Source organism: Gopherus evgoodei, chromosome 4, assembly GCF_007399415.2.
Source record: "Gopherus evgoodei ecotype Sinaloan lineage chromosome 4, rGopEvg1_v1.p, whole genome shotgun sequence".
In the NCBI taxonomy this organism is placed as follows: domain Eukaryota; kingdom Metazoa; phylum Chordata; order Testudines; family Testudinidae; genus Gopherus; species Gopherus evgoodei.
In genome coordinates, this window is record NC_044325.1 from 150,329,191 (window position 1) to 150,348,762 (window position 19,572).

General features: G+C 61.4%; 1 protein-coding gene across 1 annotated transcript; it reads left to right on the top strand.

The window, feature by feature from the left end:
* Nucleotides 1–685: 685 nt before the first annotated feature.
* Nucleotides 686–7,911, top strand: RTN4RL2 (reticulon 4 receptor like 2). The gene is made up of 3 exons (XM_030561854.1): nucleotides 686–1,071; nucleotides 4,654–5,141; nucleotides 6,093–7,911. The coding sequence occupies exons 1-3, from the start codon at nucleotides 1,041–1,043 to the stop codon at nucleotides 6,867–6,869; spliced, it is 1,296 nt and encodes a 431-aa protein (XP_030417714.1). The 5' UTR covers nucleotides 686–1,040; the 3' UTR covers nucleotides 6,870–7,911.
* The last annotated feature ends 11,661 nt before the right edge of the window (nucleotides 7,912–19,572 follow it).

Genomic DNA, 19,572 nt, shown 5'->3' on the forward strand with positions numbered 1-19,572 from the left:
GGAATGGGGCACAGGGCCTTTCCCCTCTGTGGGGCGCTGGCTCTGATCCCACCCAGAGCAGGGGACTGGCTGGCTCAGGGGTGTGTGGAATGGGACGTGGGGCCTTTTCCCTGTGGGAGCGCCGGCTCCCATTCGCCTCGCGGTGATGCCCCCCTAGGGGTGAGGGGGCACGGGGGGAGGGCCTGGGGAGCGGTGTCCTGCCCACCGATCTCGCCTGGTGCAAGGGGCACTGGCTGCCCCGCTCCCCGCCCTTCGTTGGCATCTGGAGCCCAGAACCCTTGGGCTGCCCCCGGTGGGGCGGGGCGGGGCGGGGCGGAGCCCGGCCCTTCAAGGGTTAAGCAGCGGCCCCGCGGCAAGGGGCGGAGCCGCCGGGCCGGGATAAGGCTCCGTGGCGCTCAGGGCTCATTTCTCCCTGCAAGCGGCCGGGAGCGCAGCGTACGGAGCCCGGAGTGCAGCGCCCCCGCCTCGCCCGCGCCCCCACCGGCATGAGGCCGCCGTGCACTCCGTGTCGCCGGCGCAGCGGGGGCTAAGGCGGGACGGTGCCCTCCGAGGGCGCCGGGTGCCACCGGGCTGAGCGCACCGGGCACCGGCAGCGGAGCGGGCTGTGCGCTCAGCGCCCCTGGCCAGGCGCGGGCACCGGGCTGAGCGCATCGGGCACCGGCCTCGGAGCGGGCTGTGCGCTCAGCGCCCCTGGCCAGGCGCGGGCACCGGGCTGAGCCCATCGGGCACCGGCCTCGGAGAGCGCTGTGTGTGGAGTGCCCCCTGCCCAGCCTGGGCACCGGCACCCAGCCGAGAGCCCCCGGCACCGGCCCGGCGAGCACTGTGGCCTGAGACCCCAACGCCCGGGCACCCGGGAGCCCTGCGGACTCGGCACTGGACTGTGTCCCCCTGTGCATTGGTGCTGGGCTGGGCTTTGGCAAACACCCCGTCCGGCTGGATCGGCGCTGGGCACCTGCGCGCTGCTGGCCGGGCGCCACTGAGGCTCGGATCTGCCCCTGCCCTGCTCCGGCCATCTGCCCTTCCGCTCTCACCTTGGCAACATGCTGCCCCGGCCGGTCCGCCTTCTGCACGGTAAGCGCCATCGCCAGCTGCCTCCTAGGCTTCACCCCGGGGCCCGGTGGGGCAGCTTGGGAGCCGCCGCTGGCTTGTCAGCAGGGGAAGGATGGGGTGGTGCTGAGGGGTGGTACCAGGTGGAGGGCAATGCTGGGGGGGCACGGATGGAGCGGGGGTGGGGGAGGATACAGTGTCCTGGGTGAAGGGGACACGGACAGGACAGTGCTGGCAGGGGGGGAGGGATAGTGCTGTGGGGGTACAGGTGAGACATTGCAGAGTGGGGTACACAGCACCCTTGGGGGAGCATGTGACAGATATGGAGGTAACAGTGCCCAGGCACTGACAGCACAGCTTCCTGGGGTGGGGTGGGGTGTGGGGGCACAAGCACCCTGGACGGGCATGGAAGAGGAGAGCAGGGGGATGGTGGGACGGTTTGGGGCAGCTGTGGACAAGAAAGTGCCAGGGGGCAGCAGGACACAGATCGTTGGGTACCTGAGCAAGACAAGCCCTGGGGTGGGTGGGGATTGTTCGTGCCCTGGCCTGGGGTGTGCAGGGCAGTGTGATGGGGAGGGGAAGCCAGAGCAGCTCAATCCACACTCTGTCTCCCCCCACCCTGCTAGCACAAGGATGGGGAACAGGCGAGCTGAGCACTACCCTGCTCCTGAGGCCAGGGGTGGTGCCACCCTCTTTGCCATGCACCCAGCTCCTTAGTTATCTGGGGGGCAGGTCAGGGAATGGTCGGTTCCCCTCTATGGGGCACTGGCTCTGATTCAGCCCTGGACAGGAGGGACGGGCTGGTTGGCTGGGGGTTGTTCTCCCCTACCCCCAAATGCACAGATCTGGTGGGAGGAGTTCCAGCTGTGCCCCCTGCAAGACAGGTCTGGGGTGGATGGGGGGCATGTTCTTCTCTGGGGTATTTGGTGCCCAGGGGCTGGTGACTCCAGCGCTGACTCAGCTGATGAGAGGGGGAGTGAAACAGATGGGTCGACGGAGGGGGCAGATGGGGAGGGATTGGCAGGGGGGATACGAGGGGGAAAAGCGAGGATCAGAGCATGCAAGGGGTGGGTCTGCTGGTGCTGCTGCCCTAGCACTGGGGAGTGGGGGTGGCTTGGCAGCGCTGCCCCCTGCTGGTCTGGTCCTGGTGCCCCAGGCGACTGGTGCTGTTTATAGCCGTTGCGTGAGGGAAGAGCTCCTGGCGCAGCCAGCAGCTTATTTTGAGGGTCTTAAATTATGGACAAGCACAGAGCAGCTCCCAGCACCACGGAGCCCCCTCGCCTGCATCACTCACTGCGTCACCACCCCACAGCCTCCCTGCCATCTTCGCCCTGCTGCGGATGGGGGGAGGATGTTCCTTGGGTATTGTCCCCTTCTGCTCCCCAGAGCCTTCATCCTCACCACCACACTCCTCTTCGGGGGGGGGGGGGTCCTCAGCTGTGGAACCTTCTTTGCCAGCCAGCTGCCTCCTCTTAGGGCTCCCCCCTCCACATCTATCTGAGCATCTGATCTTCTGGGGACCACCCCTCACCTTGATTCCCATCAGCAGCCATCTCCGTCCTTACCATCCTCTTCCTCCGTGGGAGGCTGGACTGCTCCCCCAGGCCTTACACCTGTGGTTTCTGCCCCTCCATTTCCCCTCCCCTTCTTCTGATCCCCCTTTGATTCCCCCTTCCCCCCTAGGGCTCACTGCCCTGGTGTCCCCTCCATGCCCACCACATTTTATACCACCACCCTGCTCCCCTCTTTCCATGGTTGAGTGCCATGTCCTGGGGACCCTGCCTCTCCCCCAGCTGTGCCTCCTGTGTCGGTTCCCCTGTTGGCTGGTCAGATGCTCAACTGGGCATGAACTGGTGGGGCACAGACTCTGCCCCAGCCCTCAGCAGGGGAAAGAGGAGGATCAGACAGCCACAAGGGAGCTACCTACAGCCGGCGCCTTGGTCACTGCAAAGAGCCAAGAAAGTGGCTGGAGGCCTGAAGACCTGGAAGGGCCTGGGGAATATGCCTGGGCTGGCATCTGGGGTGCTGGCATGGGGCCCACCGGGTAAGCAGGAGGGGAGAGGTGGCAGCTGTGCCAAACCCCAACCCACCCTGGGGCCAGGTGCTGCTGAGGCGGGAAGGCTGGTGAAATGCAGACTGGGTGAGGGGTGCTATCCTGGCCTCCCTTTGAGGGACCCCTGCCCACTGGCTGGTAGCAGGGAGTGAATGGAGGGGGCAGCCAGCTAGGGCAGGTATGGGGGCTTGGGAGAGGGGGATCTGAGGGGGGAAGGATGGGGGGGTTGGGGCAGGGAGAGAGAACAGGGCAGGCCTTGAGGGAGACGAGCCCAGGGGCACAGGCAGAGCTGCCCTGGTGGGCGCACACCATGCTGTTGGCTGTACAGGAGTGTAGGGTGGGGGGGTAGGCTGAGAATCTTCCAGCCCTCCCCCCACCTCCTCCCTCCCTCAACCTGCACTTAGAGAGAGCCACAGGCCTGAATTATGGATGAGGCTCCTTGGGTTACAGCTGCTCAGCCAGGGATGGGGGCCCAGAACAGCCCCCCAGGCACTGGGCATGGCTGGACTCCTGCCCAGCCCCAGAGGAGTGCTCAGGAGACAGTGCTCAGGAGACAGTGCTGGACCAGTGCTAAGGGGATGCTGCTTAATCCTCGGAGCAGGATTAAGAGATCAGAATTTGGCTCCTCAAATTCCCAGAGAGGGGAAGTGCTCCATACAGGGCTTGGGGAACTTCATCAGCACCCCTCAGTGAGAGACAGGGAGTGGAGCTGGCAAGGAATGCTCATAGGAACTATCACACTGGTCAGACCACTGGTCCATCTAGCCCAGTGTCCTATCTGCCAACATGGGCCAATGCCAGGTGCTTCAGAGGGCGTGAACAGAACAGAGCAATTATCGAGTGATCCATCCCCTGCTGTTCAGTCCCAGCTTCTGGCAGTCAGAGGCTAGGGACACCCAAAGCATGGGGTGATTGGGGTGTCCTTGGGGAGCTCTGATTGTCCTGTACCTGGAGGGGTCTGCGTGGGGGAGGTCCTGCCCGTGTGAGAGTGGGGATCTCCTGCTGAGTGAGCTATAGAGTCTCAGCCCAGCAAGGAAACACACACAGTCACTCACTCAAGCCCAGTGGGGGTGTGGCTGGAGCTGTCTTGCGAGGAGAGGAGCACGTGTGGGTCCTGAGTGGGGAAGGGGAGAGGAGGAGGCGGCGGAGGTGGTGTGAACAGGAATGGCAGCAGCTTGTGTCACTGGCTCTGGCGTCAGCTGCCCACCTACACACGCTCTGGGCACGTGCATTTGCACATGGGACACGTGCATAGAAGTGTTCACACAGGCGTGTTTGCTGCCTGGGGTCAGGAGCACCCATGGCCCCAGGCCTGGGAATACCCACCCGTTCCCCCTGGGTGAGGAGCTCTCTTTGGGAAGGTGCCCAAAGGACACCCCCACACACACACACAGGATCACACACATGCTGGCTTGAGTAGGAAAGCATGTGGGGGGCAGGGGCGTGGCCCTCTGGTGGCTGGGGAGTGGCCTTGGCTGGGTGGAAGGGAGGCTCTAGTGCACTGGATGGCACTGGTACAACAGCCCCTCTCACCTCCTGCCTCTGTCTTACAGGCTCCATCACTCCCCTCTTCTGCCTCCTGGTGCTGCTGGTGACCTTGCCCCTGGGGGCGCCCACCTGCCCCATGCTGTGCACCTGCTACTTCTCCCCACCCACGGTCAGCTGCCAAGCCAACAACTTCTCGTCGGTGCCCCAGGTGCTGCCCCCCAACGCCCAGCGCCTCTTCCTGCAGAACAACCTGATTGGGGCACTGCGGGCGGGCACCTTTGGGCCCAGCACCATCACCCTCTGGCTGTACTCCAACAACATCTCCTCCATCCAGCCCGGCACTTTCCACCACCTGCCCGCCCTGGAGGAGCTGGACCTGGGGGACAACCGCCACCTGCGCAGCCTGGACCCCGACACCTTCTGGGGCCTGGAGCGGCTGCAGTCCCTGCACCTCTACCGCTGCCAGCTCAGCAGCCTGCCCAGTACCCTCTTCCGCAGCCTCTTCAGCCTCCAGTACCTGTACCTGCAGGAGAACAACCTGCTCTACCTCCAGGTGGGTGGGGGCAGGGATCCCAGCCACAGGGACGGACATGTGGATGCCTGTGCGCCAGCCCCTGCAGCCGGGAGCCCAGCTTGGCCTGGGACACTGGCTGGCTCTGGGGTGGGGAATGGGATATGGGGCCTTTGCCCCCTAGGGGGCACCAGCTCCAGTCCTGCTGAGCTGGGGACTGGATTCCCTGGGCTTAGGCTGAGATCCCCACCTGTCCTCTGGCTGGGAGTCCAGCTGCCTGGCCGACGCAGCTCCCCTCCCCCACACTCCTGCAGGCAGGCTGGGGGGAGCAGAGGGGCTCTTTGGTGCCTTGCCAGCCAGCTACTCTCAAACCACAGTCCATCCGGCCCCGGGCACTGCGGCTCCTCCACAGCAAGGAGCAGCCCGGCCCTGCGGCCTGCGCGAGTTGTGGGGTGGGGGAGGCGAGGAGAGGGAGTCCCTGCCAGACAGCACTGCCTCCAGCATAGCATGTCCTGCCCTGCAGAGATCACAGGGCTGGGAGCTGGGTGGTGAGGGGGCAAAGCTTGTGCCATGTCATCTGACTTAATTACCATCCCTCCCTCCCTCTCACTGTCATCTCACCCCTCCTCCAACCTCTCTCTCTCTCCATCCTCTCTTCCTCTCCTCCTGCTGTCCTTCCACCTCCCTCCATCATCCCTGGCTCCATCCTTCCATTCCTCCCCCTCTACTCCACCATCCACCCTTCCCTTCCTCCATCCACCTTCCTTCTACCACCATCTATTCCTCCATCCATCCATCTCTACCCCTCCTCTCTCCCTTCTTTCTACCCCCTCTCTGTCCATCTATCCTTCCTTCTACTCCTGTCCATCTATTCCTCCATGTATCCATCTCTACCCCTTCTCTCCTCCTCTCTCTGCTCCTTTCTTTTTTTCTGCCTGGCTCTCCATCCGTCCCTCCTCCCTTCTTGCCATCCCTCCCACCTTGATCTCTCAGGACGACCTGTTTGTGGACCTGGCCAACCTGAGCCATCTCTTCCTGCACGGGAACAAGATCCGTGTGCTGTCGGAGCACGTGTTCCGGGGGCTGGGGGGTCTGGACCGGCTGCTGCTGCACGTCAACCGGCTGCACTCGGTGCACCGCTGGGCCTTCCGGGACCTGGCCAAGCTCACCATCCTCTACCTGTTCAACAACAGCCTGGCGACGCTGCCAGGCGAGACGCTGGCCGAGCTGCCCTCGCTGGAGTTCCTGCGCCTCAATAACAACCCCTGGGCCTGCGACTGCCGCGCCCGCTCCTTGTGGGCCTGGTTCCAGCACGCCCGCGTCTCCAGCTCGGATGTGGCCTGCACCAGCCCACCTGAGCGCCAGGGTCGTGACCTGCGCCATCTGAGCCCGGCTGATTTCAGAGACTGCCCCCCAGCCCGGCCTGCGGGGGGCACCAAGCCCAAGTGGGGTGGGGAGGCCGAGGCAGGCCAGCCCCACAGCAACAGCTCCTCCAACCACCTGTACGGGCTAGGGGAAGCCGGGGCTCCCCCTGCTGACCCCTCCTCCTTCTACCGGGACCTGCCGGCCAGCGACATCCGCAGCCCCAAGTATGACTCCCCCACGGAGGTGGACTACTGGGCCGGCTATGGTAGTGAGGAGGGCCGGCTCAAGGAGGGCTGCACCGGGCCTGGCTGCTCCCCACTGGACTCTGGGGCCTGTTGGCCAGGTACACTGCCCGCAGCCCTCCCCCCACTCCTGCTGCTGCTGCTGGGCCTCCCTGGGCTCTGACCTGGCCCCACCAGACTGCCCCGGACTGAGCAAGGACAGCGACTATGGGAGGACAGGCCCTAAATAACTGCCCCCATGGCATTGAGACTGAGGGGGTCAGGCCTGAGCCTGCCTCGGTTTCTCCTCACACACACCTGCCCTTATGGGCCACTGGCTAGTAGAAACGTGGAGTTTGGGTAACGAGTGCTTTCCTGATGCCCAGCAGGAACGTGCTGGGCGTCTGCTTGTGGAGGGGAGCCCACCACTGCAAACAGGACCCCCAAGGAACCCTCTACTGGCACTCCCAACTTCCCTCCCCATTGGGGGGTGGGGTTCCTGGAGGTGTAGGGGCCCAACACCCCCATCTGATCCCCCCGAACAGACCCTTCCATGCTAGCCCCCAACCCCATTGACATTGCTCACTGCCCCCCCACACCATCTCTCCACCCTGGGTAGAGCCCCCCCATTTCCTATGTGACAAGCTGTGCAGGGGGACCAACTGTTGGATGCTTCCTGCCCCCAGGGGTCCACAGCATGGCCCCTAGGAGTTAGGGCCCCCTCCTCCAGGAGAGCAGGGGGATCAGTGCCCTTCTAATCCCCTCACTGTCCTCTCCAAGCCACACCACCCCCTGCTCCCACGTGCCCACAACTGTCCCCCCAGCCCATTGCCTGCACCCCTATATCCCCACTCCAAGCTACTTCCTCCCACCACACCAAGCCAGAGAGAGAGAGCAGTGTCCCCTCCCTGACAGTGCACCTCTCCAACCTAGTGACCCCAGCCCCTTCTTTCCCTGTCCCATGTGCCCCCACCCCCACCTCCATGTTCCTGGACTGGCCCTCAAGGCTGAAAGCCCGTTCCTTCTCCCCCTTTCTTCCCTGTATCTGGTGGGATCCGCCCCCCCCCTCAAACCCTGCTCTGCGGCTCTGACCTTCCCCCTGCCCCTTTACCGACATGTCTGCTGCTGGATGTTTTTCTGCTGCTCACCCTGCCCCCCTTCTAACAAGCAAAAAAAAGGGGTGAGGGGGTTTGGAAAATTATTTATTAAAATTCTATTATTTTAGACCCATTTGTCAGACTTAGTCACTTGGGCGCATGGGTAGCAGCTGCTTCGGAGTCCGGTTCCTGAGCTTGGCTGTTGCTGCCTGGGCAGCACAGGGGTATTCAGATTGCTGGCTCCCGGCTCACTCTGGATCCCATCTCAGGCCAGGAGGGTGCCAAACACAAGACTGATGGGTCTGAGTCCTGATGGGGTAGGTGCCCTCCTTACCAGCTCCGCATGCCAGCTGGCACAGATTCCCCTCTCTTTCCCACCCCCCAGCAGTGTGTGCACAGACTCAGCAGCCAGAGGAGGGGAGCAGCAGGAGCAGCTCTGGCAGCTTTTGGTCGCTTGCCCCCAAAATCTCCGCTCTCATTTCAAAACAGCAGCTTCTGCCTCCTGAAGCTGGCGATGATTTGGGGGGATCCTGGTGGCCCAACTTGTTGGCCCCCCACCTCCCTGCCCCTTCTGACTATCCCCATTGCAGGCGCTTGCTCTCAGCATTGTAGAGAGAACCCCACAAAGGCATGACACATCCGTGATGCTACCTGAGTCTGCAGCCAGTCTGAGCTGGGGGTTTCCCTTTCAGCTGAGTAGGCTGTTAACTCTGGAACCCACTGACAGGGATCACACTGCAACTGACATGAATTTGTGGGGTGCTGCCCAAAGGCCCCTGCCTGGCATCCACCTTCAGGGGCCTGGCACACTTGGACCCCATGTTCACTCATGTTCTCTTGCCCCACTGCACTTCTGTCTCCTCATTATTGGGGTTAGGGGTGGGGGCAGGGTGAGCATGAGGTTGATGATGGGGTGGGGGTGATCACATGGGGATGGAGGTTAGAGGTCAGTTGCTGGGGTGGGGTGGGGTCAAGGCAGGGTCTCTCCAGAGCCCTGGGCTGTGGAGGTGTAGGCAGGCCTGGTGCTGTGCCAGGGGTGGGTGCCCTGCCTTTCCAGGTCATGTCGTTCTCCTCATGAAATATTCAGGGCCCCTCTTGCAGAACAGCAGCACAAGCCAGTGAGCAAGGTGGCATGCAAGAGCCTCCCGCCGGGCACCCTGACACTCCCTTCCCCCACCCGCAGCCAGGGCCGGCTTTATGGACGGCGGGGCCCTGATCTGAATACCCGGCGGTGGTCTGGGGCTTCAGCGGCACTTCAGTGGCGGGGGGGTCCACTCCCGGTATTCCACATCACCGAAGGACCCCCACCACTGAAATGCCACCGAAGCCCCAGAGCAGCCCCCTTCCCTGCCACCAAAATGCCGCCAAAGCCCCGGAGTGGACCTGCCTTCCCCCCTTGCTGCTGAAATGCTGCCTAAGCCCCAGGTGAGTATTCCCCCTTCCCACCCCAGCCACCAGGTGAGTAAAAAAAAAAAAAAATTAACAGATGCCTAAGGTGTGGGTCCCTCTTAGGCGTGGGGCCCGATTTCAGGGAATCGGCTTAAAGCCGACCCTACCTGCAGCCAGGGGGTGCCTCATGCCACATGACCCCCAGTCCCACCCCTGCCCCTCACATGGCTCAAGGGGGCCTGTTCAGCCATGGGGGTAGAACAGAGCCCAGCCCAGCCCAGCCCAACCCCTGCCCCCAGCCTGCCAGGGGATGGGCGGGAATCCACTTCTGTGTTTACAAGAGGAGTTAAAGCTGCACAGGGCTGGGACCGGCTCAGCCTCCCCTCGGCAGCTGGCTGGTGTGAGCCACTGCGTGAGGGGCTCTAGCCCAGAGCTAGCTTCTCCCCTTCCTCCCCCTCCCCAAAAAAAACCCCTTGGCTGAGGGGCAGCTAAGGTAGTTCAGTGCATCTGTATCTCTCTGCACTTCCCTGCCCCTCCTCCATCTCCATCTGTAATGTAGTTACCAGTGCTCTATCCTCCCCATGGTACAGAGGGAAACGGAGGCACAGAGAGGCTCTGTGTGCTGACACAATTCCCCTCCCACCCAAAGGAAAGTTTTCTGAAATGATGCCCCTGGGTGGGAAGCTAATGGGGACGGAGTCTAACCAGAGAGAGTGCTGCCTGCCTGAGTCTGCAGGCAGCCTGAAACAACAGCTCTAGCATGGGTACTAGCCACCCTTCTTCATCATGTGGTAGCTGTTGACTCTGGAACCTACTGATGACCCTTGTGGTGCCAACTCAGTGAAACATGGCTCTGCTTCTGTTCGAAGTGAGCGAGGAAGCAGAGGAAAGATGGAGAGAGACTTGTCCTGGGAGTGGGGCTTGGTTTGGGGGGGCGGGGCTTAGAAGGATGCAGCTCAACCACAGTGCAGTGTGGAGAAGTGGTAAGGGAGGTTTGCCCAGCCCCTGCTTTGGCAGCTGCTGCCAGCCCCAAATTTACTCCTCCTTGCCCTGTCCCTCCCACAGTGTCACACTTTCCTGCACAACAGCTGTGAACACACATGCAACTGAAGGGAGGGGAGACAGGCCCTTAAATCAAGTGGGGGAGGAAGGCACCTGAAGACCCTGTGGCTGGCCCTTTAAAGGGGGGGCATGGGCAAGACAGCTGGGAAGGATGGGGCTGGCCCTTTAAATCAGTGAGACAAGATGGAGCTTGCAACTGGGGTACAGGCCAGGTCCAGCACCTGCCAGCAGGGCACGTAGCCACATACCATGAGGAGCAGCAGTGGGGCTCTGGGGTCCCTGGAGCACCCCAAAGCTGCCTAGTGCCTGCTGCACGTCGAACTTGCTGCCACTCAGCCAAGCCACTCACTGCCCAGCTGGTGGCCCATCTCCAGAGGCTGGGCCGGGCACCGGCTGTCCAGAAACACCTGGGAAACGTAGCAGGGACAGGGAGACACATAACAGTAACACAAGGCCCCAAGGCAGCTCTCCATGGCTATGTTGTCTGGCAGGCCAAGCCCCGGGAATAACGTCACTACAGACCCACAAGCCAGGAAGGTGTGACAGAGCTGGGAGCATTCAGGATCAGCCCAATGGGCAACATTTCCCAGTGGTTAGAGCACTCAGGACTCCTGGGTTCTATTCCTGGCTCTTCTGCATGACTTCAGGCAAGTCGCTTTCCCTTCTGGGCCTCAGTTTCCCCTCCCACTCCTTATCTGTTCAGGCTGTGAGCTCTTTGAGGCAGAGGCCGCCTCTCATTGTGTGGCTGGGCAGCGCCTGGCACAAAGAGGACCCTGGGCTTGGCTCAGGTCTGTGTAGCATCCAGCACAACAGGGACCCCAACCCTGATGGGGGGCTGGGCAGTACCTGACACAATGGAGGCCCTGATCTCAGTGGAGATCCATGGGGTGCCTGTCATTGCGCGGTGCCCCGGCATGACGGGCCTGATTTTGGCTGCTGCTTCTAGGTGCTACAAATAGAAACGTTCTCTTCACCCCCTGTGACAGGAGCAAGCAGGGCAGCCTCTCCCGGGGGTCATTGGGAAATTTGGCCTCCTGGCCACAACCCACTGGGCAGCCATGCGATCTCCCATTAGCGAAGTTCCAATTTAATGGCTTGAACAGCTGTTGGCCGGGGGGATCAGGGGGATTAAGTGGCAGGAAAGCAAAAGACAAACATCTTCAATGGTTTTATCTCTTAAAGCCTAAAGCTATTAGAGAGTACGGGACGCGATTCAGGGAGACGGCAGCACCAGAAGGATCCCCATAGCACGGCAGCTAGTGGGACAGGCGAGGGGTGCTGATCAAAGCTATGGTCTCGCTGCCTGATGGGACCAACCCCCCTGTGGTAACACCAGGGGGGTAGATCCACCCTGCTGGGGCTTGGCGAGGGAACAAGAGCCATAGCGCAGGACCAGCCCAGCCAACACCCCTCGTTCACGCCCCAGAACATCTCCTGTTGTGAATGCAGCATGGTGCCTGCCCACCATGCTGGGGTGGGTCTCCCCTGCCCTACAGCGCCAAGCCAGGTGGTCTAGAGGGGCCCGGGCAGAGGGGTGACTCAGAGAAGGGGGGGGGGGATAGGAGCCTCTTAGCCCAGCAGTGTGGGTCTGTGCTGGCAGCGGTGGGGGGATGAGTGAGGGAAAATGGCCCAATGCACCCAGCGTCTGAGCTGGAGAGCCAGCACATGGGGCTGTATGATGCCCATCCAAGGGTCTGAGGAGACAGGCAAAGAAGAGCAGGTATTTAGCTTAACAAAGAGTAAGTTATGGGGGTGACTTGATCACAGCCTAAATGTACTCACATGGGGACCAGATATTTACTAATGGGTTCTTCAGTCTAGCAGGGCAAGATCTAACCCGATCCAATGGCTGGGAGCTGAAGCCAGACAAATTCAGCCTGGAAATATTTACCGTAGACAGTAATTAGCCATGGGACCCACTTACTGAGCCTTGTATGGTGGGTTCTCCAGCACTGGCAATTTTGCAATCAAGAAGGGCTGTTTTTCTCAACTCCACTCTGGGAATGATATGGGGGCAGGTCTCTGGCCTGCTACACAGGAGAGCAGACGAGAGGACCACAATGGTCCGGGCTGGCCTTGGCATCTAGGAAGGAGCCAGGAGTCCAGGGAGTCAGACCTTGGGATGATCAGGTATCAGAGTCTGCACAGCAGAAGAAACCAGCTGCAACTGGACAGCACACTGGGGTGCCCATGTCTGGGGGTGCCATGACCAGTGTGCCCAGTGTAACAGGCTGAAGGGTAGGAAAGAGACAGGCCCCCAGGAGCAGACTGATTCCACCTCCCCCACGACCAAGTTACGCGCTGCAATAAGAGTCAACCCCCTTGCTCCCAGTGATCCTTTCTTATGTGTCCCAGGATTGGGCCTGCTTTCCCATCCTCACTTCTGGAGAGGATCCGCTGCATTGGGGAGAACCCCTTGGTTAGCCCACCACCGCTCTCCGCTGGAGGGGAGCATAGGTGTGTGTCATGGGCCCCATACTTCTCCCAGCTATCGACAATTCCGGATTGTCCCAGTGCTGGGGTGTGGGAGGGGCACTCTCTGGGCAGGAAGTCTCTGGCGAGGCAAGGCTCTGCGCAGTCCAGCAGGGTGCAGTCTCTGGGCAGGGGGCACTGGCAGGACAGGTTACAGCCAGGCACTCCCTGTGTCTGGCCCAGATTCCCAGGCCCCCTGTGCCCAGAGCACAGCACTGCGTGTGACATCACAGCAGCTCACTGACCCACTTTCTAGCCAGTCAGCGAGCCCCACGAGCGCCGGGTCTCTGGGACGCAGGGTAGTTCCCGCACGCACCAATGCACACACACAATGATACACACTGACACACACACAGTGACATGCACGCACACACCGGTGCACACGCAGTCATGATCCTCCCAGAAACATTAGATACACATGCTCACACACAGAGAGACATGCAATGGGCACTGCTGTGGGAAAGCTCGCAGCATTGCAGGCAGGCTGGCACTGCTGCAGGGAAGCTCACAGCGCTGTGGTCAGGCTGGCACTGCTGTGGGGAAGCTCACAGCACCATGGGCAGGCTGGCACTGCTGCAGGGAAGCTCGCAGCACTGTGGGCAGGCTGGCACTGCTGCGGGGAAGGTTGCAGCACCATGGGCAGCTGGCACTGCTGCAGGGGGTAATCACAGCACCCTGGGCAGGCTGTCACTGCTATGGGGAACCTCACAGCACTGTGGGAAGCTCACAGCACCATAGGCAAGCTGGCATTGCTGCAGGGGATGATCGCAGGCAGCACTGTAGGCAGACTGGCACTGCTGTGGGGAAGCTCGCAGTGCCATGGGCAGGCTGGCACTGCTGTGGGGAAGCTCGCAGCACCATGGGCAGGCTGGCACTGCTGTGGGGAAGCTTGCAGAGCCTTAGGCAGGCTGTCACTGCTGCAGGGAAGCTTGCAGCGCCATGGGCAGGCTGGCACTGCTGTGGGGAAGCTCGCAGTGCCATGGGCAGGCTGGCACTGCTGCGGGGAAGCTCGCAGCACCATGAGCAGGCTGGCACTGCTGTGAGGAAGCTCGCAGTGCCATGGGCAGGCTGGCACTGCTGTGAGGAATCTCGCAGGGCCATGGGCAGGCTGGCACTGCTGCAGGGAAGCTCACAGCACCATAGGCAGGCTGGCTTTGCTGCGGGGGATGATCGCAGGCAGCACTGTGGGCAGGCTGGCACTGCTGTGGGAAAACTCGCAGTGCCATGGGCAGGCTGGCACTGCTGTGGGGAAGCTCATAGCACCTAGGCAGGCTGGCATTGCTGCGGGAGATGATCGCAGGCAGCACTGTGGGCAGGCTGGCACAGCTGTGGGAAAGCTCGCAGTGCCGTGGGCAAGCTGGCATTGCTATGAGGAAGCTCACAGCACTGTGGGCAGGCTGGCACTGCTGTGACAAAGATCACAGCGCCATGGGCAGGCTGGCACTGCTGTGGGGAAGCTCGCAGTGCCGTGGACAGGCTGGCACTGCTGTGGGGAAGCTTGCAGTGCCATGGGCAAGCTGGCAGAGCTGAAATCTGTAAGGTGACTCATGCCAGCGGCTGTGCAGACAATGCAGGGGGTCAGGTTACCAGCATGAATGTTTAATGCCCCACACTCCTGTCAGACCTTCCGAAACCCTAGATATGCCACTCACCTTACAACGCACCCCCCACACGATCCAGCTGGGCCCTTCCCCCCACAACCAGGCAGCTGAGCCCCAACGCTGCCCACCTCCAACTGCCTCCATGATTCATTGCCCCTCTTCCAGTTTCTTGGCTCTCCCGATCCTATCTCTGTGCCCCTCCCCCCGCCTCTGGGCCCCCAGATCTTTTCTCTGGGCCCCCTCTCCACAACCTCCCTACACAGGGACACAGAGAAATCATTTTGCCCCAAGTAACAAGGGGTGGGGGGAACAGTAGGGCCCAGCCTGCCCAGAACATAGCCAAGGGCCCCTCTATTCCCCTCCCCTTTCCCTCTCTCTCTGTCCCCCATCTCTCTCCTGCCCTCCCTTGCAGGGTGACTCCTGGTGTTGCGGGCTCAGCTCTTTCTCTTCCCTGGGGACAGGCCCTTCATCATCCTGCCCAGATCTGCATACCAAGCCTGGCCTGGCCTCCGCTGTCCCGGGCACACACCTGCCTGCCCTCCTCCCCCGGGGGAGCACAACGGCCTGGCCTCGCACCCCCCCCCCACCGCCCCCAAAGGAGATGGGGGAGTTAACCCTTCCCATGCTGGGGGGGGGTCGTACCATGAAGAACTCTTTCCTCCAGGGGTGGGGGGAGCAGTCAAAGAAGAGGGGATCCCTTTGGAGGGGAAGAAGACCAGTTTTAGTTATTGATGCTATTTGATGCCTGACCCCCCCACCCATGACCGTTGGTGCCCTCAGAACACCCCTTGCCAGTGTGCGCCTGCCTGCTCAGTGTGGGGAGGGTGGGAGGAGAGGCACGGGCTGGAGAAACGGGGGGGCAGGCACGGGGGGAGGAGGAGAGATATCCCTAGGACACTGGAGTTTGCACTCCACAGTGATACCCTTCTCGGAGCAATCAGCTCAGGCTCTGTGCAGATTCAGGCAGTGTGTCAGTTACACATGGGGCTGTTCACACCACTCCCAGTGAAGGGTTCAGGCCCTGTACAGACTCAGGTAATGTGTCAGTTACACACTGGGCCATTTATACCCCTCCCAGCAATGGGCTCAGGCTCTCTGTAGACTCAGGTAGTGTGTCAGTTACACACGGGGCTGTTCACACCCCTCCCAGCAATGGGCTCAGGCTCTCTGTAGACTCAGGTAATGTGTCATTTACACACTGGGCCATTTATACCCCTCCCAGCAATGGGCTCAGGCTCTCTGTAGACTCAGGTAGTGTGTCAGTTACACATGGGGCTGTTCACACCCCTCCCAGCAATGGGCTCAGGCTCTCTGTAGACTCAGGTAGTGTGTCAGTTACACATGGGGCTGTTCACACCCCTCCCAGCAATGGGCTCAGGCTCTCTGTAGACTCAGGTAGTGTGTCAGTTACACATGGGGCTGTTCACACCCCTCCCAGCAATGGGCTCAGGCTCTCTGTAGACTCAGGTAGTGTGTCATGTACACAGGGGGCTGTTCACACCCCTCCCAGCAATGGGCTCAGGCTCTCAGCAGACTAGGGCAGCATGTCAGTTACACACTGGGCTGTTCACACCCCTCCCAGTGATGGGCTCAGGCTCTGTGCAGCCCCAGGCAGGATCACTGCATCTCTCACACCGGGGTCACAATTTGATGGGTTTCCCAAAGGCGAGGAACTTGCTTCTTTTTTTTTAACTGCCAGCGGAGCCAGATGCAAACCCAGGAATCCTGGGCTGGGGCTGCAGCTTGGCTTCTCAGCACCTGGGCCTGAATCCAGAGGCCCTCATCTAAGGTGATGGATGTGTGGGTGGGGCAGCTGCATCTCCTCCTTCCCCTGCCCTGTCACCCAGGACCTGGGCCTGGCCGGAGCTAAGGCAGGGCCATGCCGGGAGCCGCGCTGAGGTGGGTGCCCCGACCCAGGATCCCAGCCATGCAATGGGCAGGCTAGTGCTGGGCAGGAGGGGTGAACCCAGGACACGCTGGTGGGCACCATCCTCCCCCCTCTCCCGTGGACCCATGCGGGGTAGGAGGGGGTTGGCAGCCCTTGAAGTGCCCACCTGGCACACGCAGGCCCCTGCCCTCCTGCTGTGATACTGCCTGGTCCCCACTATCTCCCCTCTCCCCTTTTGTGCCCCTCCCTCTGCCCTCCCACCCTCTCAGCCGCCCCCCTCCTGTGGTGCAAGCCCAACACCTTGCCAAGCGTTTGCAGCCCTGACTAAGCAAGAACCTCCCACTCCCAGCACCTGGCCTGTGTTAACCCTTGCCTGACCCCACTCCAGCTGTGCTGCTGGGGGGGTTCCCTTGCTGGGAAGGGGGTGCGATGAAACAGAGAGCTTGGGGGGTGCTGTGCCCCCCTTCCCGACCAGGACAGGACGCTGGGGAGCACGGGCAGAAAGCGTCCTTAAGACTTGGCTGGGGAACCGTGGAGAGGGCGGCGGGAGCCATGTGTATGTGAGGCAGGGTTTTCCCCCTGGCAAAGCTGCACTAGGGCCCCCAGTGCCTATCTCGATGGCCCTGGGGCAGTGAGGCTGCTTGGAGGGGGCAGCCTCACCCCCTGGATTCTTGGATGGGGGCAGAAGGGTGCTGGGGGGGCTCAGCCCTGCTCCCTGGCTTCAGTCCTCCTCTGTGATCCCTTTGCCATGTTCCAGCCAACACGCAGCCCTTTGGCAGCATCTGCTGGCTGCCAAAATCAGGTTGTTTTCCCTTTTCCAGTCTCTCCCGGTGCCGTCATTTGCTCATCGCTGCCCAACTTCGGAGGGAGGAGTCCAGCCCTCCCCCTCCAACAACATCTGGGCCCTTCCCCACATGTACAAGCCCCTCCTCCCCCAGCCAGCCCTCCCGGCCCAGCCCCGCAGTGAGCAGTCGGGGGTCCCTACAGGAATGGGGTCCCCTTGCCGCACCAGGGCGCGGGTTGAAGGCAGACAGAGCAGGGGAGGGGGGCTGTGAGAGAGACCCACCACCAAGGCTGCTCTGCCCCCCAAGGGCACAGGGACCCGTCCTGGTGTCCTGGGCATTAGAGCCCAGTGCTGCTCATCTCTCCCTGCCCAGACTGCAGCTGGTGCCCATCTACACAGCAGCCAAGTGGGAGATGCTGTTCCTGGTCCCTGCCTGCCAACACCCAGCTCTGCTGGGCCTGACCCCTCAAGGGTTAATACTGGGGGCTGCCTTCCCAGGGAACTAAGACAATCCGGGGTCGGAGCGGGGTGTCCTGTGGCCTGGAGACTCAGCCCGATCACCCCTCTCCCCAGGAGGGTCAGTTTCCTTGTGCCTGCCCCTGCTTGGAGAGAGACCACATCACGCATGTGGCTGTGCCAGCCCCAGATGGTGGGAGGGGCTGGGGCCCACACACTGACCCCCACAGCCCCTCCCCACTAGGCCCATGCCCCCCCTCGGGGGCCGGGATTAGAAGGGGTGCAGTCCAGCTTCTTCTAATAATCTTCCCAGCAAGGGGAATTACTTCCTCCTGCAGGGATTAGCATGGGCAGGGAGAGGGAAGTGAAGGGCTCTGGCTGGGCCGGGGGGGGGGGCGGAGGGGGCGGTGTGGGAAGGGGGACTGCCCCGATTGCCTGGCTGCCTCCCCATGGCTCTGCTGCAGATCGGGGAGTGTAGCATGGTGCCACACCCCAGGGTGGTCTGTCCCCGAAAAGCAACATGGTGCTTCCACTGCCAGGCGGGCAGCCCAGCTCTGACCACTTGGGCTGGGCTTGAGGCTGCTGGGTGAGACCCCCCCACACGTCCCCCAACTGGTGTCTGCGCTCCCCAGGGCTGCCGCATGGCAGCCTCCTGTGCCCATGGGAAGGTGGCCCACCCTGGATGTGCAGCACGGTCTGTCGGGTATGGTGCTGCAGACCACCGGCTTGATGTGCACCCGCTGGCATCCACAGCTTGACCCATGGATTGAGTGGGCACCAGCCAAGCCCCTGCCCCTGGCCAGCTGGTGTTGTGGGTAAAGATTACACTGGGCAGCCAGCCACTCATGGCCCATTGCTCCTGTCCCCTGCTCCCACGGGCAACTGGCTCTGACTGTGCCCCACCCCCCATGGGCTCTGGGTACAACTGCCCTGGGAAGAACTGGGACACGATCCTGGCCTCTCAGCACATGAAATAACCTCAGTGCAAGACAATGGTGAGAAGGGTCGTATAACACAAGGGGTCACTGTGGGGGCAGCCATCCCTAGTGTGGGGGCACAAGGCCTAGTGAAACCCAACCGGTGGGTGAGGAGTGGTGTCTAGTGGGTATAGTGGGAGGAGGGGCTGGGAGCCAGGATTCCTGGGTTCTGTCATTAGCTCTGGGAGGGGAGTGGGGTCTAATGGATAGAGCACGAGTGAGACTGGGAGTCAGGACTCCTGGGTTTTATTCCTGGTTCTGGCACTGACATGCTATCTGGCCTTGGGTAAGTCACTTCTCCTCTCTGGGCCTCAGTTTCCCCCTTTGAGGAGATCAATACTTTCCCACCCCACAGGCAGGATGGGGAGGCTCCTTTCATGGGTATTTGCCTTGGGCCCTTTGTGTCACCCGTCCTCCCTGCAGGTGAGTGCATTAAACCCAGCAGTGAAGCAGGCTTTGCCCTGGAGCCCATCTTTTAACCGCGAACATGGATCTCACCCTGGGCTTATTTTCCTTGGAGCAGTGCCAGAGAGGGGAGCAGAGCGCTCCCTTCTTGCCCCTGTGGTTGGGGAAGCAGCCAAGGTGTTAGTGGGCCCTGCCCATGCCCTCTTCCTGCAGATAGGAGCACCCACGCCATCTGACGGAAATCTACCTGCTGCATCTCCCTGCCATCCATTGGCATGAACTGAGCTACGAGCACGGTGCTGGGTTAGAGAAATATGTGAGACAAGAACTTCAAAGAAAGAAAGAAAGAAAGATAGAAACGCTGCGTCTATTAATATATAGAATCATAGACTCATAGAATATCAGGATTGGAAGGGACCTCAGGAGGAATCTAGTCCAACCTTCTGCTCAAAGCAGGACCAACCCCAACTAAATCATCCCAGCCAGGGCTTTGTCAAGCTGGGCCTTAAAAACCTCTAAGGATGGAGATTCCACCACCACCCTAGGTAACCCATTCCAGTGCTTTGCCACCCTCCTAGTGATAAAGTTTTCCCTAATATCCAACCTAAACCTCCCCCACTGCAACTTGAGACCATTGCTCCTTGTTCTGTCATCTGCCACCACTGAGAACAGTCTAGATCCATCCTCTTTGGAACCCCCTTTCAGGTAGTTGAAAGCAGCTATCAAATCCCCTTCATTCTTCTCTTCTGCAGACTA

Excerpts from the sequence above, each read along its gene's own strand:
- RTN4RL2 (XM_030561854.1), top strand. The coding sequence starts at position 1,041 with ATGCTGCCCCGGCCGGTCCGCCTTCTGCACG. Across the intron at positions 1,072-4,653 it reads GCCGGTCCGCCTTCTGCACG|GCTCCATCACTCCCCTCTTC; the intron begins GTAAGCGCCATC and ends TCTGTCTTACAG. Across the intron at positions 5,142-6,092 it reads ACAACCTGCTCTACCTCCAG|GACGACCTGTTTGTGGACCT; the intron begins GTGGGTGGGGGC and ends TTGATCTCTCAG.